Genomic DNA, 20,583 nt, shown 5'->3' with positions numbered 1-20,583 from the left:
AACACCATGTTTTTACCTGAATGACACCTCTCTAGGAATCTCTAGGTCCTCCAGGTAGGGTTGCCATAAGTGAAGACCTTCTAACCGCGACAAATGTAGGACAACATATCAAAATGTAGGGTTTTTTTTTTGTTTTGTTTTTTACAGTCCTACATTTCGATATGTAGGCCTCGCCGGGGCCCAGGAGGGAGCATCTCCGCGGCCGGAGCTCTGACCACGGAGAGCCCTCTCAGGCCTCAGCGAGGCCTTGGAGCACCCCGCGGCCGGAGCTCCGGCCGTGGAGCCGCCTCCAAGGCCTCGCCGGGGCCCGGGAGGGAGCGTCTCCGCGGCCGGAGCTCCGACCGCAGAGAGCCCTCTCAGGCCTCAGCGAGGCCTTGGAGCACCCCGTGGCTGGAGCTCCGGCCGTGGAGCCGCCTCCAAGGCCTCGCCGGGGCCCGGGAGGGAGCGTCTCCGCGGCCGGAGCTCCGACCGCAGAGAGCCCTCTCAGGTATCAGCGAGGCCTTGGAGGACCCCGCGGCCACAAAGAGGTGGCCGCTGGCCGGGCAGTGCCGGTTTTTGCGGGAAACTGGACCGGGACCGGGCCGGCACCACCAAAAGCGGGATTGCCCCGCCTACAGGCAGGATATGGCATCCCTACCTTCAGGGCAACTCTGTGGTCAATGTCCAACATACACTGACCATAGAATCACACTGGAGTAGCTACAAATGGTCTTTCAGTGCAACTTTTGGTTAAAGTTGATCACAGAGTTGCACTGGAGGACCTAGACAGTCCTAGAAAGAACATATTAATGAAATCCGTGAATAATCAAATCCGCAAATATCAAAGCCACAAATATGGAGGGATGACTGTATAACCAATGGGGCTTGAATATCCGCAAAATTTCCAATTTGCGAGGGGTCCAGAAAGGATCCCCCATGAATCGTAAAGGGCACGTGTAAGTGTAACAAATATGTCCCTTTTAATAATGTTCATGTTTGTTGTAGTAGTGCTTGTTTTGTGAGTATTATTTGTGTATCCATACTTGGATAGGCTTTACAGTCAAAGGTAGTGTAGAGTTGTGATTTCAGTGTGGTTGAAATCAGAGTTGCTGCCAGGATAAAATGGAGAGCTGGAAGAAAGGAATATGTTTCCCTGAGTCCCTTAGAGGGTCTATTGTCAACAAATGTAATAAATAATCACAGTGTGTAATGACAATAGTATAGTTTCTTATGGCTGCTGTAAAACTGAGGGTGTAGTAGTTGTACAATCTTGTTCTAGGGGAAATTGTGCTGGATTCATGTTTTAACATTCTGTTTCCAAAAGAACGTTGCTCTATGTTTTATTTATCTGTTTAGGTAAGATACTAGAATCAAAAGTCATGAGATGAACTGATCAGAGGCTCTGAACAGAAAAACAGAAGTGGTCTTTCATATATAGCACGTAAATTACATAGGGCTGCAAAACTGAGGCTCATAAAAACTTTATGCTGGTTTTATAGGAATTTGGTGTTCTAAATCCCAAAATGACCTCAGTTTTGCTCCATCATGTATAGTTTTTTCACAGCTTGCTTTGGGCTTTTTATGTTGTTAAAAGGGGACTGAATGACCTCATCCTGCAAAGAGTAAGAAAGGGGCGAAAGCGTTCTAATAGACTTTCAAAACACTTTAATTCGATAATATGAAACTCAAAAATCTTGTCAAAATCACTGAAAGAAATCACACAGAAACATTGGTGTCCACATATAATCAAAGCTGAATAACAACTGAATTGTTAAATATACCAAACTTGTGAAAGAAGTGTGTCTGGTTTGACATTCTTACCTTGTTTTTCAAATTCAGCATCTAGAATATATTAAAAACAGCTACAATATTGGGGAAATCTTTCATTGCAGACCTGTGTTATTTATACAAGGCGTGAAGTCTGTTGTACACTACAGTTGGCCCTCCATATCCATGAATTCTTTATCCACAGATTCGAACATCCACAGTTTGAAAATATTAAAAAAATATATAAATTCCCAAAAGCAAACCTTTCAAAACACTTTAATTCGATGATATGAAACTCACATAATTGCTTTTGCCGTTTATATAATGGACCCCATTTTTTATGCCATTGTATTTAAAGGGACTTGAGCATCCACAGATTTTGGTATCCACGAGTTGTCCTGGAACCAAACCCCAGCGGATACCAAGGGCCCACTGTATAGGGGTGGCCATCCAGATGTTGTTGGACCAGAACCCCTAGTATTCCTTACTATTCGCTGTTCTGGCGAGCGCTTTTGGAACTTGCAGACCAGCAACAGCTGGAGGATGACACAATCCCCACTATAAGAAGGGGTGACCGGTGACCAGGGTTTGGACATTTTTCTTTCTCTCCTCCTCATGTGTATCACTTACAGATGAGGAGACTCCCTGGTACATTAATCAAAGAGAAGGTTAACAATGGTCACTAGTCATTTTTGCCATATGTTGCTGTCATAATCAGAAGCAGCATCCCTCTGAAATATCTGCTGCTGGGGGGGGGAAAGTCGCTGTTGTGTCCTGCTTGTGAGCTTCCCATAACTTGACCATGAAAGAATAGTTCTCCATTTGAGCTGATCCAGCAGCACTAGTCTTCCATTCTTGTGGGTTTAGGTGAGTAGGCTTTCAGGTCATTGGGAGTTTAGATGAATCAGATGTTCAATACTAGCAAGAAGAAGAAAAGTATATATGGGTTTTACATACATAGTATTGAGTGTACATAAAAGTACTGTAACTTTTTAAAGATGACTTGTTTTGCAGTTCCGGAATTTTGAAATGGATTTTATTTGAAGACCATGATTGGCTTTTATAGAGCTGATGTGGTATCATCAGCTCTATAAAATATTTGGGAATATATATCAGTTTTGTGTATTGACTTTGTTAAGTGATGAGGAAGGATTTTTTTTTAAATGTCAAAAAATCCCGTGTGTGAGTGTGTGTTTTTGCAGACAAATGTATTTTAAAGATTTAGTTTTCTGCTGTTGACTCATCTCACTTTTGAAATAATTCTTTAAACGAAACATTTTACATTATACCACCACCACCACCCCATCCTGTCAGCTTTGCAGAAAGGGCTGGCGTGCATTGGGAATGGTTGGTACAGTTATTGCATATAAATTGTGCATGAAACAAGTGACAAAATTGTCTCAAATTAAGTTATTCAAAAGCACTTCAGTATGCTGAACGTCTCATCTGGAGCTGGCTATAGCATTAGTCAGAGTGAAGCAGCCACCTTGACAGTACATTTTCGGTAGTATGAAGAGGCAGCAAATTGTTATTAATTCATTATTGATTTTTTTTCCTAATGCTAGGAAGATTAATAGAGATTCTTGCTGTCAAAATCATATGGTTGGCTTTGGAAATAATTCATCACTATTGTGTGGAGTGGGGAATAGGCGCCATTTGCTCTTCAACCTCAGGCAGCAAAATGTTTTGGGACGGCTCCAGCCTTATTCTTAGGGAAGAGCTACAAATGAGCTTTTAAAAGTAGGGGTTGTGGGATGGAAAGAAGATGGCATCAACTTTTTTTAGACAATGCATTTCTGGAGTAACAGCCACCTCAGTTCTTTTGTACACCAGATGTTGTTATTTCTTTCTCCCAGAGTGCTGTCAGAGTCCTTTAGTCATTAAGAATACCTTGCTGTCGTTTTTCTCAAGGCACTAAGACTCATCTCCATAGTGAGTGGGGAAATGTCACCTCTAAAGTGATTCTGGGTTTTCTTTTCTACAACAGGAGATGTTTGCACCTTATTTTCTGAACAGGGCTGACATGCAATGACACAGTTAGAGGCTTCCCTAAGCGAACCTTATGCCCATTAGAATGCTGGCCTCTTGTCTCCTGGTAAAAAAAATAATTGGCAGCTCCCTGGTTTGAACTGTGTACTCTATTGTTGTGGTATATTTTCTCTGGGCCATGACCAGGCTATTGCTCCTTGATTAGAAGACACTTCTCTGTGGGCCCTATGACAGGGTTTGAGCTGAGAGGAACAGTTTCTGGGAGCACAGGAAATAGTTTTCTGGCAGTTGGTTATTTGCCATTATTAAAAGTGGCAGTTCATTAAAGTTTGAAATGTCAAATGGAGAAATAATTACTTAAGAATGGGCAAGCTGGTACACCAGATTAGAGTAGCTGAATACATTTTTATTTGTCCCACATATTGATCATATTGTACACAGATCTGGATTTCATAGATGGCATTAGTTGTGCACATGGGCTGCCATACTGATCTGTTTTTCTATCTTGCTAAGAGATAAAATTGTGTGTGTGTGTGTGTGTGTGTGTGTGTTTCTCAAGGGATAGGTTGATTTCTCAGACAGTAATCACTTAACATCATATGACTTTCATTTTGCACCCCTTTGATTCCCCACCCTTCTCCGCTAATGCTAAGACTAGAAGTAGGAAAAGATATTGTTTTGGTCATCAGCTCTGAATTTCCCAGCTAGTGGTGCCATAGTTATAGTCCAAGGAAATAACATAAAACTTTGTTAGTGTTTTTCTAAGATAAGCATTTCTCCCTAGGAGGCAGCTATACTGTACCTGTGCCCCATATCTTCATTGACAACACACAGGATCAGCTTCACTGGGCACTAAGCCACAAATGTTGTCGTTGTTGTTAACTACCCTTCAACTGAACTGACCCTGATTCATAGCAACGCTGTGGATGAGACTTCTCCAAGACTCCCTATTCTCAGCCTCTCTGCTCAGGTCCTACAGGTTCAGGCCTGTGCCTTTCTCACTTTCTACCACCCTCTACCTTTCCTTGCACCACTGTCTTTTCTAGTAACTTATGCCTTCTCATGATGTGGCCAAAATATGACAGCTTCAATTTGATAATCTTGGAGCCCGAACAGACAGGCCAAAATAAAGCTGCTTTGGGTCTCTTTGGAGATATGCTGTTTAAATAATACACGCATCTTAGTCCAGAAGCTGCGCCAAAGCCACACTCCAGTCCTTAGGATTGTCTATGTTGAATTTATGCTGATCCTTTATGGTCATTATTTTTGTTTTCTTTATGTTCAGCATTAAGCCTTTTCACTTTCATCTTTGACTTTTTTAGTAATTATTCCAAATCTCTGACGTTTTCTGCTAGTAGTATGGTGTTGTCTGCATACCTTAGATTGTGGATGTTCCTTCCTTCTATCTTCACTCCTCCCTCTTCTGAGTCTAAACCTGCTTTTCATATGTTATTTTCAGCATGCCACATATAATGGAGCAGGCTTACATGTGCATGCAGACACATAAGTCTGCTCCATTATATCTCAGAAAAATAAAAAGAACATGGGACAAAATATATTCAAAGAAATTTATCAGTTTTGGCTATTAGCATGCTGTACTTTTTAAATATCCAAGTCTGTGAAAAGGTTTTGGATAAAAATGTGATGTGGAACAAGTAAGCAGAATTAAGCGTACTGCTATTTTAATTATATAGGGCTTTATTTTGGAAATTCTTCAATTGTCTCTGAAGTTTGAACTGGAAAAGTAGCAGAGGGGAATGAAGTAAGGGAATATTTCCCTTTGCAATCAGTTTCCTTTCTTAAAATAGGGTTGGAGGGCTTTCACCTTCCAGATTCCTTAATCTTGGTTATGCTAGAGGATTCTTGGGAGTTGCAGTCCAACATCTGAAGAGCCACCCATTCCTCACCCCTGCTCTAAAACTTAATGCTCCCACCAGCTAAGTATTTTGGACTTTCATTTGGCAGATGGTCCATCCCAAGTTGGAAAGAGTTTAAATCAGAGCTAGTGTATGTTGGTTGCTTAAGGCTGTTTTTCCAGATATGTTGTCATAGCCACACACTTAAATGGCAGATACCATGCTTTCACATAGAATGCTTTGCAAGCAGAAAATCCAAGAGTAGTTGCTTGGATTCTGGAAATTTTAGGTAACTGTTCCTACCTGCACTCACCTTGATACATAGTTGTCACTTCTTTACAACAAATTTGAACAGATGGTGAAAGAAAATCTGACTTCTGAATGGAAGTTAACTGATACAAAAACAACAGAGAGTCTTGTGGTACCTAAGAGACTTAACAGGTTTATAGTGGCATAAACTTTCATGGACCAAAGCTCACTTTCCTCGATGCATGAACTGGTAAAACCTGCAATGTCAACACAGGGCAAATCATTCTCTTTCCATCTTTTAAAGCACTCAGGCTTCTTGCAAATAGAGTTTGGAATGGTGCAGTTTGGAATGGGGGATTCATTTATTATTTACAGTTAGAATTCTGTTTTTTAAATCCAGTGTAAGTCTTTTTTATTCCTGTTTATGTTTGGTCCTCCAGTAGACAGACCTAGGGCTACATATCTTTTAAAAGTATCACCCCCTGCTTGACTGTAAATTCTTTTTTTCACCCTTACAGCAAGGCATTACTTAAGACCTTCCTAGCAATGAGGCAAAGCCAACTCACCTTGAGGCAGAGGGCTATGCTTTAGCTTCAACCATGCTAATTTAAGATAGTATGACAGTGGCTTAGGCCAACCCATAATTTTAACTGGAAATCAATAATTTCACCATATCTGTCCTCAAGAGGATATTTAATAAAGATAAATCTTCTTTTGCCAAAACCATCATTACCATTGATGATCTGCTGTCTTGTCAAGGGAGTCACTGGCCACAGGTAATGTCCAGAATATCAGAAAATACTTTGCTAGAGTGAACTAGGCCATTGCTTCTCAATGTTTGGCCCTCCAGATATTTTGGCCTTCAACTCCCCAAGTCCTTGATGATGGCACATGTTGGCTGGGGCCTCTTGGAGTCAATAGATAAAACAGCTAGAGGGCTAAAAAGTTTGTGAACCACTAGACGTTCTTTAAGTTACCTTGGAATAATTTGGCTTTTTCTCTACTGAGTTGGAGAACTGCAGGAATACAATATCCAGAGGCCTTCTCTTGCAAATGAACATTACAAATGCACACTGCCTGTGCTCCTGAGAGATCTGTGCTACAGTTTAGCCACCTGCTTAACAGCATGTATAAAAAAGGGCAAAAAGCAGTTAACACTCTTTCAAAAGGGAAAGTGCAGATGAAAATAAGCTTAATTCTCAATTTTAATCCGTTCTGAATACATTAATCCATTTGATGTCTTAGCCATATTTCTAGGAACTGCAATGATTTGGAGGGAGAGGGATGCTTGCCCAGTATTGCTTGTCCAATATTACTGTGCAGTAAATGTTAATCCAGAGATCAGAATCAGAATTAACTTTATGTATTTAGGCTGAGATAAGTTTTAAATAAGATTTTTTGTTACATAAGTACTTACATAAATACAAAGAGGTTTGTAGTTACCATGATAACTATCAACTGCATGAACAAATTCAGCTTTTCTTTCCTTTTTTTGTTGGCTACTTGCCATTACAAAAGCAAAGCAACTTTTTCAGCAACATCCTTCGGAGTCAGAGTGGGCAATATGTTGCCCTCCAGGAGCTGCTAGATTGCAGCTCCTGTCTCCCTTCACTATTGGCTATCTGGCTGTTAAGAGCTGCTAGTCAATAAAATCTGGAGGATTAAGAGAAAAAATAAAGTAAAATTGAGATTGTTCAAGATTATTAGTTTTGAAATTCACAATTTGGTAAGGGGATGCCCTAAAAAGTTAACTGGTCTAAGGCCTGATTGCAATTGCATATATACCACTGAAAATCTGTTTTATAATAATTCTACAAGCCAGGGTGGTTTGATTAGTGAACTATGGCTCTGAAGACCAGGGTTTGTATCCCAGCTTGGCCATGTAAACCCACTGGGTGACTTTGGGCAAGTCAAACTCTCTCCACCTCAGAGGAAGACAATGGTAAACCTCCTCCAAAGAAAATTTGCCAAGTAAACCCCGTGATAAGTTCGCCATTGGGTCGCCATAAGTTGGAAACTGCTTGTAGGCACATAACAACAAACTCAGAATCAAGTTGGAAAATAAGCATTTAATGTGGAAAGAAAATAAGCATTTAATGTGTAGCTTGCATGTGAAAATGTATTGTAAAATATTATGTTTTGAAAACCCTAAACATTTATATATCTAAAACATGGAGCCCCACCTTTTGCAAAATGGTGAAGATGTGGAAATTTTGCTCGCCATTCTCGACGAGGCTTTGGACTGATGTTTCTTAAATTGTTGTTCTCTGTGTTGTGCTTTACACTATCTTTTCTTTCTTTCTTTTTCTTTTTACTGTGAAACGGCTGTAAAAAAGGCTTGTGGTATTGCATGAGAGTAAGGTAATGGAAATGAAACAAGGACCCCCCCCCCCCATGTTTGCAAGTTCTTGGGCTTGCCTGAAGCAGCTCATTGTTTATATTTTGTGCAGCCATGACAAGAAGTGCTTCCCAGTAGCTGTGGTGAAACCAGTGAGTATGCTAGTGTGGTGACTCAGGCTGCAAGTGATGTGAACTGGCTGTAGTCCATGGACAAACAGCATCCAGAGGCCAAGTATTGGGTAGGGCTTGACATGTTTTTACTGAACGCAGAGTAGTGGCTTCATACCAGAACACTGTGTTTTCCATACTTCATGCTGATCAGGGAGGAAAAGGAAGGGAGGTTGTGAGGGAGGAGAACGAGGGAAGGAGAAAGGGATGAAAGTCTAATCCAAGAGAATTCCTGTGGCATAATGGGACTGGCAGGGATTGCAGTGGAATCTTTCACAGGCTATACTTTAGGTTGAGGGACTACAGTGGCATTTTAATGTATGGATGGAGGAATGAATTGAAGGTCTCTCTCTTTGAGCTCAACACTGTTTTCCCTCTTTAAAACATCTGATTGAAACTAATTAAAAAATTAAGAAGAACACACACCCAAAATCAACTATTATTCTATCACATGGCATGCTTTACTTTTTAGTATAGAGCAGTGATGGTGAACCTTTTAGAGGCCGAGTGCCCAAACTGCAACCCTAACCCCACTTATTTACTGCAAAGTGCCGTGTCCCTCTGGCTTTCTAGTAACAAACTCTGGCAAACTCTGTGTTGGGACGACAGCAGATGTGCCCACAGAGAGGGCTCTGCGTGCCACCTCTGGCACGTGTGCCATACATTCGCCATCACTGGTATAGATCCTAGTACTATTTGTTTGGGGCTGATTTTGTGTAAAAGTGATCTTGGACCGTTCCATTTCAGAAAGTATACATTATATTTTTAAAAATAAAAGTTTAACACACACACAAGAAAACACATTAAAATCAGTTCAGCTATCCTGTTTTACTAACAATGGTCCAAAACACACAGCAAAAATAGTCCAGTTTGAGACTGTTTTAACTGCCCTGGATCAATGCTAGGGAATTCTAGGAGTTGTAGTTTAGTGAGACATTTACCCTTCTCTGTCAGAGAGCTCTGGTGTGACAATAAACTACAATTCCCAGGATTCCCTAACACTGAGCCAGGGAAGTTAAAGCATTCTCAGACTGGATTATTTCTGTAGTGTGATTTGGACTTACGGTAATTAGCTTTAATGTATCTCTTGTTAAAACGGATGCTAGATTTTTACATTATTTTATATAGTATACATTAAGAATGTAGTAGTTTCCTTTAAGGAAAATTTTAACATTTTTCGTTACACATAAAACACACGTAGCACAGAAAGAGAGGGGTAGGAAGTGGAGTGTGGGGAGAGTGAACTTTACTGCAAAAACTCCTTAGAAAGTGACAAATAGGAAATACAAGAATTGACTTTATCAGAAAGCTTCAGAAAGAAAAATAGCAGAATTGCTTCACTTTTTGGCTCTTTCTGTGCTAAATAAGTACATTGAGATTGACAGTGCGAAATGAAATATCTACTAATGTTAAAACATTCAAAGCAGTTTGGAGATGCTCACAAGAAGTGTCTCTTGTCTTCCTCTCTATTCATTATTTGTTGACATTTTTACTCTCTCCTCTAAGAAGCTGGTTTGTCAGCCCCATACGAGGGTGTGTTTTGAACACACAGAGAGACAGGCACATGCTTATGAGTATCCAGTGAACCTTCATAGCTAAGCAATGTTTGGAAGCAGACACTTCCGCAATTTTGCACCATTTTCTTTGCACTGTAGTTTCCCCAAGAAGTAATTCTGATAGTCTTTTGCAGGAAAAACAATCAAGAGTCCTGTGTGGTATCTTAAAGGCTAACACATGTCTTATGACATGTGCTCTTGTGGCCTACAGCTCCCTTCATCACATGTATGAATTGTTTATCTAGAATTTCAGGTTTATACGCACACAGTACACATGCTTGGAGATAGGGCTGCAAGCAGTGAGGTCAGAAGAAAATTAAATGCAGAAAGCACTGATCAGAGTTACTACAGTTTCTCTTGACTTGTATTTGTGTATCTTGCTGGAAGTGCTAATATTAAGTCCGGGAACAAGTGCAAATTGTTAAATTGTAGAAGGTGTTTTGTCACTTTGTGAAGAAATGTCAGCCACCTGTCCTAGAATTATAATTAAAGGTAGGAAACATGGTGGTTAGGCTTGGTTATAATTGTTTGTGTTTTCAAACATACTAATTTTCTCCTCACTTTCCTTGCAGGTGGCATTGGTGCTTCCTTCCAGTGCCAGTTGATCCATCAAGACCACATCTGTACTGATGACAGTGACAAGGTAATGGAAATTAATATCATTAATATCAAATAAAATATCATTTATTTAAACGTCAGTCTGCTGTAATGGTAAACCCAGTTTAAATGAATTTCTATAGCAAAACTACGTACAGTATTTACCTTATGATGAAGTTGCAGTTCAGAACATGTTTTTGTTTATAAAACTATGGATGTTGTTTTTCCTAAGAAAGGACTATTGGTGCATGCTTGCAGATGATTACATGATCTGTGATGGATCATTCAGGCATAAAGAATTTATTTCCTTCTCCTCCCAGAGTACAGTGGTACAGTTGAGGTACCTCTGACTTGTAAAACATGAAGGAGTGTTGAGGGGGAGAAATCCAGTCAGTTTCTTTACTAAGTCTTCCCTGTGATTCAAGCCTGAAGCTATTCACAAAGGAAGGTGTGGTGTTTTTTTAAAAAATAAAAAATTGTATGTTTAGAGAGATGCAAACAGATGAAGATATTTATGCTGGTGATATAAATAAAAACACTTAATTTGTATGCATGGAAATTCTTCTCCCAGGCTGTGCACATGTTAAAGGTGTTTCAAAGCTTTCGCTTGATTTTCAACTGGCAAATGACTATGAGCAATGGTATATACTGCTGTTTTGTGGGCTAATTGAAACAGTTCAGGACTAGTATTGAGAACTTAACCGACCTTCCTGGAAATTGCTACTTTCATTCTGAATAAGCAAACGTCTAGCTCGTAACAGCTGTCTGACAATAGGGCTTCAGCGTCATGTGCAACTCCTTGCTCATTCTCACAGTAAACAACATTTAAATAAATAATGAAAACAACATTAGAAGTATTCTAAATCCTGAGGTTGCAGTGTATGGATTTCAGGCCTAATAGGCTATCTTTTCCCTTATGCGTCACCAGTAGATTTTGTTCCCCTTTTCTCCCTAAACTTCGATTTGGTGCATTTGAAACACAGAAATCACATGAGTAGGTGGTTACAATGTAACCTCTTGGATACAACTCCATGTGATAAGCCACTTTCCATATGGCTTGTGTGGGTTTTAACTGTACCAGCACAACACCCCAGTTATGGGGAAAATGCACCCAAACCATGTGGGAAGTGGTTGGCTTAAAGTACATGTGATGTGGAACTTCTCTTTCATGCACAAATTGCAAATAGCCACCCACATAGGTCGGCGGCATATATTAAATGGGCTTTTATCCTCATTGCACACTACTCGAACTGTAGGAATCATTTTCATGGGCTTCCTGTGTTTTGCAGAAAGGGAGAAAGCCTTCACAGGCTATTTAAAAGGTTCATCATAAAAGAAAACGCTTTGCCTCTAAGGCTATTCACTGTGTCTGAGAAGAAGAAGGAAGGATCATGTGGGCATGTTTCCTTTGTTTTTGTTTTTCCTCCAAGAGACGGTTCGTTCTACTTCTCAGATTTGGCTTTTTAAGCTAAGAGAGATGGGAGTTGCTTTCCAGAATCTCTGTGGAGTATCTGTAAAACACATGGTGAAGGAGAAAGGTTTGTCACTTGGAGGCTATGGAGAAGATTTTTGACACTTATGCCACCTAGCCATTTTGGGAGAGGGAGGAAATAGTTGCTCCTGAGCTCTAGATTTTTAAGAGTATGCAGCAGCTATATTTGTTCTTTTCCAGCTCTTCTGAAGGTCAGGGGGAAAGCACTCTCAGGTTCCAGAAATGTATAATATCATCCAACGTAGATTTGGTTCCTGTAGTCTAATTTGCACCTGGGTTTCAATTTCAGTTCAGTAATAGATGCAGGTGGGCTTGATCTTGAGACATATTTCTTTCTCTGTCTCAGTTTCACAGCTATAAAGTGGTGGGAAAGAGCTCTCCTGTATGGTGGCTGTTAGGATTTTTAAAAAGATGGTTGTATAGCATCCTTGAATAATCAGGTGCAGTATAAATGCTTAATAAAAATGACTTTGTACTTGAGAACAGTGATGCTTCTGAGTTGCACCTTTTTTGCTTCATGTTGAAATGTGCTGATACTGCATTAGTTCATCTTTTTTTTTTCCTGTTAAGAGGGTAGGCAAGGTAACATTGTTCTTCCCGTTAGTGAAAGTGGCCTTGCATTGTCCTTTGAGAAAGTGCGTCATACACCCTGTTCACACATAGCACATCGTGGGTATGGAAAGAGGTCACCACAGACTATAGATTGAGAACCGATTAGGGTCTGTGAGCTTTGGTCATCTGTTCTGGAAGATTGTCTCATAACAGGCTGAAATGCGTTTCTTGTGAAGCAGAAAATACAATGTGCTGTAAAACACAGAGATAAATACTTGAGAGGAATAATCTTTGCTTTGCTTCCACTCCAGTTACATGACCTTACTAACTTTGTCACTGATAGAGCACACAGTGTGTTGTATGTATGTGGATGCTACTGATTTGGTAAGAAAGACCTATATCAGGGATGAGGAACCCCTGGCTCACAGGGCCTCAGATGAAACCCTTCCCTTGTTCCTTAGGAGGGAGATAAGCAGGGAGCCATCTTAGCTGGGCGCACACCCGACTCCACCCCAAATCCATCCTCACACTGCCCACCCAACCAGATGGCAGTCAGCATGGGAACGATCCTGTGATGAAGTGACCAGACACCATACAACACAGGTGTGGAAAAGAACTGTGATGGTGGCAAAAGGGGTGCCCTTTCCCCAGAGCAATAAGGAGCGGCTTTCTGCCACTCCTTTTTTGCGCTAGGAAAAGGCCAAATCAGGACCACGATGTGTGGTTGCTGCAGCCCCAATTCAGTGCACAAATGGGCGGCATGATGCTGCCTCTTTAGGGCCATCTGTTTTCGGCTTGGCTGTCAAGAGTAGAGCACTATTTGGAAACTGAAGTAACAGTAGCATTGTCAGTCTGCCACACACAACCAGGGCAGGGAAGTTTGGACTACAGTTCCCATCATCCCTGACTATCAACCTTGCTGGTCAGTATTGATAAGCATAGACGCAAATGCCTGGAGGGAGTTAGGTTTGGGGGGGGGGGGAATTCTAAATATTCAGAGTACTTAAGTCTTAAAATACATGGATTTGATTCACTTACATTACTTTGAAGAGGAGGTAATGTGATTTAGGAAATCTTGCAATCAGGCTTCAAATAATCAGACAGGATTATTTCTTGCATTCTTCTGATGTATGATGATTCCTGAAACTACAGCCTGTGATGAAGGAGATTAATTTACAAATGGATTTAGGTGTGATTTTTTTTTTCTTATGAAGCTGTTTTAATGTACTCCATCCTGTCAAATCTTGCAGTGGGAGAGTAGAATACTTGAGCGTCTATAACAGAAGGCTTGGAAAACTAGCTGTTTTCTCCTAATAACAATAACTTCTTGCAATGCGTATCTTCACTTATGTTTTCTGACATTTCAGTACAGAGCATAGCTGAACTAGTATTGCCACAAAGTTACTTGGGCACTGTAAATGAAAACACTGGTATTCAATTATTTCACTGGCTTGAAGGCACACAGCAGCAACAACAAATGTTCCCCTCAAAGGAACATTCAGCTGCTGTTAAAATCAGCATAATATCATCTTCTGTAAAAGTTTGGTTTTTGCTATCTAACATTAATAATAATGTATCTTTTAGAACAACTAAATTTCATGCTTTGCAGTTGCATAATACAAGGCTTAAAGGTTGTATGCAAAACTCTTCAGCCTCTCATAGTCCATAGATATAGTTACTTGTAGAGTTTTAACTGCAAATTTCTAAATTACAATAAACTTCTTGAATGTTCCCCTCTAATGAGAATAGCCGTGAAATGCTTTGATAAAGACAATGAAGCAACTTCTAAAAAATGATTGTAAGGAAGAAATCTATTCAGAGTGTGTGGGGATGTATCCCACATGAAAGAGGATATACAGCCATTGTTATATCTAAAACACAAATATATTTGAGGGAACATGAAATATGTTTCAGCTTGGGTATACTCTCAATTCATGTTGAGAAGCATTGAGGCCTGAAAGATCTGGCTAAATCCCTATGTCACTTGAGCTTTTATTCTTTGTTGTTAGCTGACTTTGAGTCGACCTCAGCTCATGGCAACCCTGTGAATGAGATCTCTTGAAGCCCCCTATCCTCTATCTCTCTGCTCAGGATGTGTAGGCACAGACCTGTGGTCTCCCTGGTTGTCTGTCCATCTGACATGTGGTCTTCCTCTCTTTCTACTGCCCGCTACCTTCCCCAACATCATTGTCTTTTCCTATTAGTCGTGCCTTCTCATGATGTGACCAAAGTATGACAGCCTCAAATTAGTCATCCTGGCTTCCAGAGAGATTTCGGGCTTGATCTGCTCTCGAACCCATTTGTTTGTGTTCTTAGTGTCCATGGTATCCTCAACACTCTTCTCCAGCATCACATCTCAAATGAGTTAATTTCCTTCCCATCGTCTTTCTTCACTCTCCAACTCTCATGTCCGTACATGGTGATGGGTAAATACAGTGGCTAGGACAATTCTGACTTTAGTGTTCAGCTGTATATCTTTACTCTTCGGGATTTTGTCTAGTTCTTTTCATAACTGCCATTCCCATTCCTTATCTGCTTCGGATTTCTTGACTGCAGTCTCCGTTCTGATCAATGTTTGATCCATGGTATGGAAAATCTAACTATTACAATTTCCTCGAAAATACAGTTTAAAATATACCCCAGAAAATCTCTTGTATCAAGGAATTCTGTGGTGAACAGGTTTGTGTGTTGTAAGGTGGGCCCTTTTTAAAGGTAAAAAGTCAGACAACCACAGGCATAAAACTTTACATCAGAAAACCTTCAGCAGTGCTTTCTTCAAATGTCGGATGAATACAGGCAAATTCTCTATATTTTTCCATGTCTGTCAAGCTGCTTCTTCCTTTGGAGCAAATTATTATTTGGCTCTCTCTCAGATGTCTTACTGAACTTGAAAGTGTTCCTTTCCCCAAAAAAACAGAAAGCGAGCTCCCCTTGCATTAGACAGTGTTTTGTGACTAGCTACGTAGTTTTCTCTGGGGCTGTTCTCTTGGGAGAACACATTGCTTACCTTTCTTTCCCTCAGGAGATATGCTCAGCAGATATGGAGAAGGGGCAGCAGCAAAGGGGCACGGTGACGGATGACAATATTTTTAGTTTCCATACTTTGCCATCTTGAATCTTTTACCACACATTTGACAGGGAGCAAGCAAGCTAAGATTTTGTTTTCAAATTACCTGTGATTGTAGGACTTTTTATTAAGGCCTTTGTTCATTGTCCAGTTTTAGCATCCCATTTAACTAAGGTCAGCTAAATTCAGCAGTTATTCCACTCCTCCTGTAAACATAGGGGTCAGAAACAGCTTCTGCATGCATGTATATTTTCTAAAATGTTTTGTTAAATGTTTATATTAGTGCACTACTGGAACTGTGGAAAGCACAAAAGTTTTATGCCCTTGATGTGACCAACAGTAATTAGTAGATGCTTCTGATAGTATAAATGCAATATAATATAATATATATAATCCCATAATTTGCTCTTGATAGAGGAAGAACTGGGGATTGCTAGCAGTTTGGCACTGATAAGTAGCAGTTCCCTGCCAATGAATGTGCTTGTTGGGGAGATATAATTCTGTGTGCATATGTGTTTGTACTTGCTTGCATGTGTGGGCATGTTCACACACACATCTGGAAAATCTCCAGCATCTGGAAATGCCCCAAATAATTATGGATAATCACTTTGTTAAAGTCACGAGGAGAAAAATAAAACAGCACTCAAACTCACTGCAATGATGTTTGGTCAAGGAGTCATCTTCCCTGACTTTTTCGTACCATTGTCACAATTCAGCTATGTCTGCTGTCTGCTGTGCTCAGATCAGCTTCTGGTCTTTCCCAGTTCATGCTGTTCACTACAACTTCTTTCTACCTGAACTAATATAGATGCTTGTGGTTCCCATGGTGACTGACAGCAGCATTAGATAATGCCATGTTCTGTTACAGATGCCAGCAAAAGCCAGGCTGCTACACTGGTATTTTTGGCTTGCTCTCTGCTCTACTGCTGGTTGCTATTATGAGATATGCTTTTTGTGGCATGTTTCAACAGTTACATAAAATACTCAGTTTTTTCAAATTTATAATAATTGCCAGTGTAACTTGGGCTTGCTTGTGTACAAACAACAAGCTGGTTTTTTTCATGGAAGTATATTATTTTAATGTCCCAGGGAACTAGAGTGAAATATATTTATATTGCTGCCCCAACATGGTGCTGTCTGGATATGTTGGTCTTCAATTCCCATCATTCCCAGCAAATATGCCCATTTAGCAGTACTGGTTAATAATAATGGGAGTTGTAGTCTGCACACATCTGGGGAGATGCCAGGATGGAGAAGGCTCCTAAAACATAGGTTATTTGGGGATTAAGTTCAGCAGCGTATTGAAAGGCTCTGATTGCTGCAACATTTGAGGGCTCAGTTTGGCATGTACCAATTATATAGAATTTCATTCAGTTAGAATCCAAAGAGAAAAACAATCTCGCTGAAGGAGATTTCAGTCATGTAGGTCAAAATAGGTAACTTCCTTTGCCCTCCATCCACCTCCTTGCAACTTCCCCCAGTGTCTGTTAGAGTTATTCTTCACTATTCTTAATCTGCCTCAGTTTTCCATATAGATTTATTTATACAGTTTGAAAGGGCAAGCCCAACTACTCTTCTTTTGCATATGCACTGCATATATGCCATATAAAAACTGCTGATTAGGTTGAGCTTTGAAAATGCAGTTCAGCGTGTGAAATTTATCAGAGCACAGCAAATGGAAACAAGCTTCCTTCTCTTCTGCTCTTGAACTTTGCAAACTTTCAAAATAAGCTGGTGAGCATGGAATATGTAGGGGGATACTGTATTTGTTGTAAGGATGGGATATTTGTGCTAGAATAATTGCAAAATACTGTGGTTCCCTCAAATAATAAACTGGTTGGTTTCTCACCTTTTGTTGAGCATACCTTAATGCCATCCCAGTATAAAGATATAGCTATCTCAACAAAGACATTCCAATCCTGTTTTGTTTGTTGTTGTCAACTGCGTTGGAGTCGATCTCGAGCCATGGCGACCTTGCAGATGAGACATCTCCAAGACTCCCCATCCTCTACTGCTCTGCTTAGTTCTTGTAAACTCATACTCATTTATTAGAGTCTATCCATGTAGCATGCAGCCTTCCTGTCTTCCAACTTCCTTTCACCTTTCCTAGCATTACTGCTTTTTCCAATGATTCGTGCCATCTCATGATGTGTCCAAAATACAACAGCCTAAGTTTTATCATCTTAGCTTCCAGCAAGATATCTGGCTTGATCTGCTGTATGACCCATTTGTATGGATCAGCTTAAATCAGTTTGTACTTTGGCTGCAGAATGGCAGTAGCATTGTCATCTTGCACCTAAAAGCTACTTGATTATTGTTCTACCACGTTGTTATGGTCAGACGTCCAGGTGAGATTTGGTGGTAGACTAATACAGTGGCCCCTTCCTATATGCGGGGGATCTGTTCCGCCCGCCGCCGCCCCCGGCACATATGGGAAAACCATGTAAGGTTAAATCCCTTTATTTGCTATGGCGTTCCTCTTTAAACAGAGGTTGGATGGCCATCTTTCGGGGATGCTTTGATTGTGAGTTCCTGCATGGCAGAAGGGAGTTGGACTGGATGGCCCTTGAGGTCTCTTCCAACTCTATGATTCTAAGACTTACAGACTGATTTCTGATGGCTTTTGATGATGATAATAATAATAATAATAATAAGTTTTATTTATAAACTGCTATTCCGTGTTGATCATAGCGATATACAAGTAAAAATTGCAATATCAAATACAAAATACAGGATAAAAATTGCAATACATAAATAAAACTTCAATAAAAACATTTCAGAATATGGATTAAAATCATACATCAAATCCAGGCCAGCTAAATGTGCTCAGTAATGCTGTACATATAGGGGGGAGTCATATATCATCAAGGAGCATCGGTGATACCATCTGTGCTATCCTCCTGAACAAGTGGGTTGTGTGGGGGAGATACTGTATTGCAGTTGTTCTTTTCTTGTTTGCAGGGTTGGGTTACCGCACCCTGGTCCTTGTGATGTGGAATGCTGCATAGTCCCATTTTGTTCCCAGGTGTATTCTATATGAAATCAGGAATTGTCACATAAGAGATAGTTTTTTCTGGGTTTTTTGGTCTATGTGGCCATGTTCTAGCAGAGAAAGAAACTCTGCCAGAACATGGCCACATAGCCCGAAAAACCCACAAAAACTATGGATGCCGGCCATGAAAGCCTTCGGCTTATGTCACATAAGAGAATTGGGGTATGGTGTCATATGTATGTCACCCATCTATGTTTCACTGTGGCTTCTGTGTTAGGTGGATTTGCCTAAATCCTCAGTCAGTGCTTAGAAGCAGTGGGGGGCTGGATCAAGACCAGTAAGCTTGACTCCTCGTAGAGTGGGCCCTGTGTTTCCTATGTCTGGGAACTAAGCCATTTGCCTGTACTGAAGGGGGTTATACTCCTGAAGTGTCACCTTTGTACGCTTTGGCTACAGTCTTGAAAAAAAACATTGTTCGGAGGAGCTTTGTCATCGCTTTTCCCTAAGGCTGAGAGTTTGTGACTTGCCCAAGGTCACCCAATGGGTTTCCATGGCTGAGCGGGGATTCGAACTCCAGAGTCACAGTCCAACACTTAAACCACAACACAACACTGGCTCTACATTTGGCCAAGTACTTTAATACCTGACTTCCTGAGACTTGTTGGATGTCATATGGAATTGTAGCATTTATTTTAAGTTGTTAATTTTAATTGAATATTGTATACAGCCTTGAAATTGTGATAATGAAGGACAGTAAGGAAATATTCTCAAATAACATGAGTCACTTTCCTATTAATTCCTGGATTTGTGCTTTTGCACCACCATCACTACTTGTAGGACTGGGACTTTAAATAATTCATAAGCTGACTGTGTTACAGCTGAGAAATAGCTTATCTTGGGATATTTGCCCTATTTCCTATCAAACTCCACATCTGTGACTACAAATCACTCCTCTAGGCTAGGTCCCCTAAATTGTTGTTTCTCCCTAAATGACAGGATCCTCCTTAGTTTGTTGGTGGGAATGCATTGTTGTTGGCCTTCAAGTCATTTCCAACTTGGTTTTCTTGGCATGATTTGTTCAGAGGAGGTTTGCCATTGCCTTCACCTGAGGCTGAGAGAGTGTGATTTGCCCAACGTCACTCAGTGGGTTTCCATGGCTGAGCATGAATTCGAACCCTGGTCTCTAGAATCATAATCCAAGACTCAAACCACTATGCCATACTACTGACCATTAATGTGTATGACATTTACAGGTGTATTCTTCAAATAAGCAGTGTTATCTAGAAATGTGGTTATAGTTTAGTCTGCAGAGTAACATCAGTCTAAAAACATAACTCCTTTTCCCCACAAAATACCTGTATTAATTGATAAGAACACAGAAGAACATCAGCAAAGGGAGCAATGTAAAAATACTTCTAGCTCTTGCATTGCTAAGTTTTCCAGACAGACTTAATTAACAGTATAAAATGCCAACTGAGATATTTGCAATTAATAGGCTTACAACCAATGCTATCTTCCCCATATCAGTCATTTTGGATTTGGACTGGGTTCCATCTATTCAATTTCTTAAAAAGAGAGGAGGGAAGACAATAGAAGTAGTTTTTGAGTTTCAAAGGATGAAATAGCTATATGTCCTTGTAAAACACATGGGAAGGAGTACATGTATTGGATACTAGTTAACTACACAAAAGATGTATGTATGTATTATGTATGGAGGTTTGGGAAGTCATGTATTTAATCATTAGGGGGAGCAATGGGGCTGTGTTTCGTTGGTTGGTGTTGCCTCAGTTTATGGTTTTTGTTTATGTTTTTGTTGTGAAAACTCAGTCAAAAGTATTAAAAAAAGATGGAGCTAAACTAGTAAATGTGGTATCAAAGTACTATATAACAGATAAACAGGATTGGATTTCCTCCCAGAATTCTGGGTTTCATTGTCCTTTTATTTTAGGTAGCCAGTTAAGATTTGTTGTAAAGGTGAT

General features: G+C 40.3%; 1 protein-coding gene across 1 annotated transcript in view; it reads left to right on the top strand.

Annotated features, from left to right (window-relative positions):
• The window catches only part of RNF38 (ring finger protein 38), a 120,908-nt gene that overhangs the window by 62,254 nt on the left and 38,071 nt on the right, over nt 1-20,583 (top strand). The window contains exon 2 of the mRNA XM_089488728.1: nt 10,477-10,547. Coding sequence (XP_089344854.1) covers nt 10,477-10,547 — 71 coding nt within the window. The remainder of the gene's footprint in view (nt 1-10,476; nt 10,548-20,583) is intronic.

Source organism: Sceloporus occidentalis, unplaced genomic scaffold (assembly GCF_023333645.1).
Source record: "Sceloporus occidentalis isolate IW3139 unplaced genomic scaffold, rSceOcc1.0.p SCAF_1, whole genome shotgun sequence".
Classification (NCBI taxonomy): Eukaryota; Metazoa; Chordata; class Lepidosauria; order Squamata; family Phrynosomatidae; genus Sceloporus; species Sceloporus occidentalis.
This window is presented reverse-complemented; position numbering and strand designations above follow the sequence as displayed.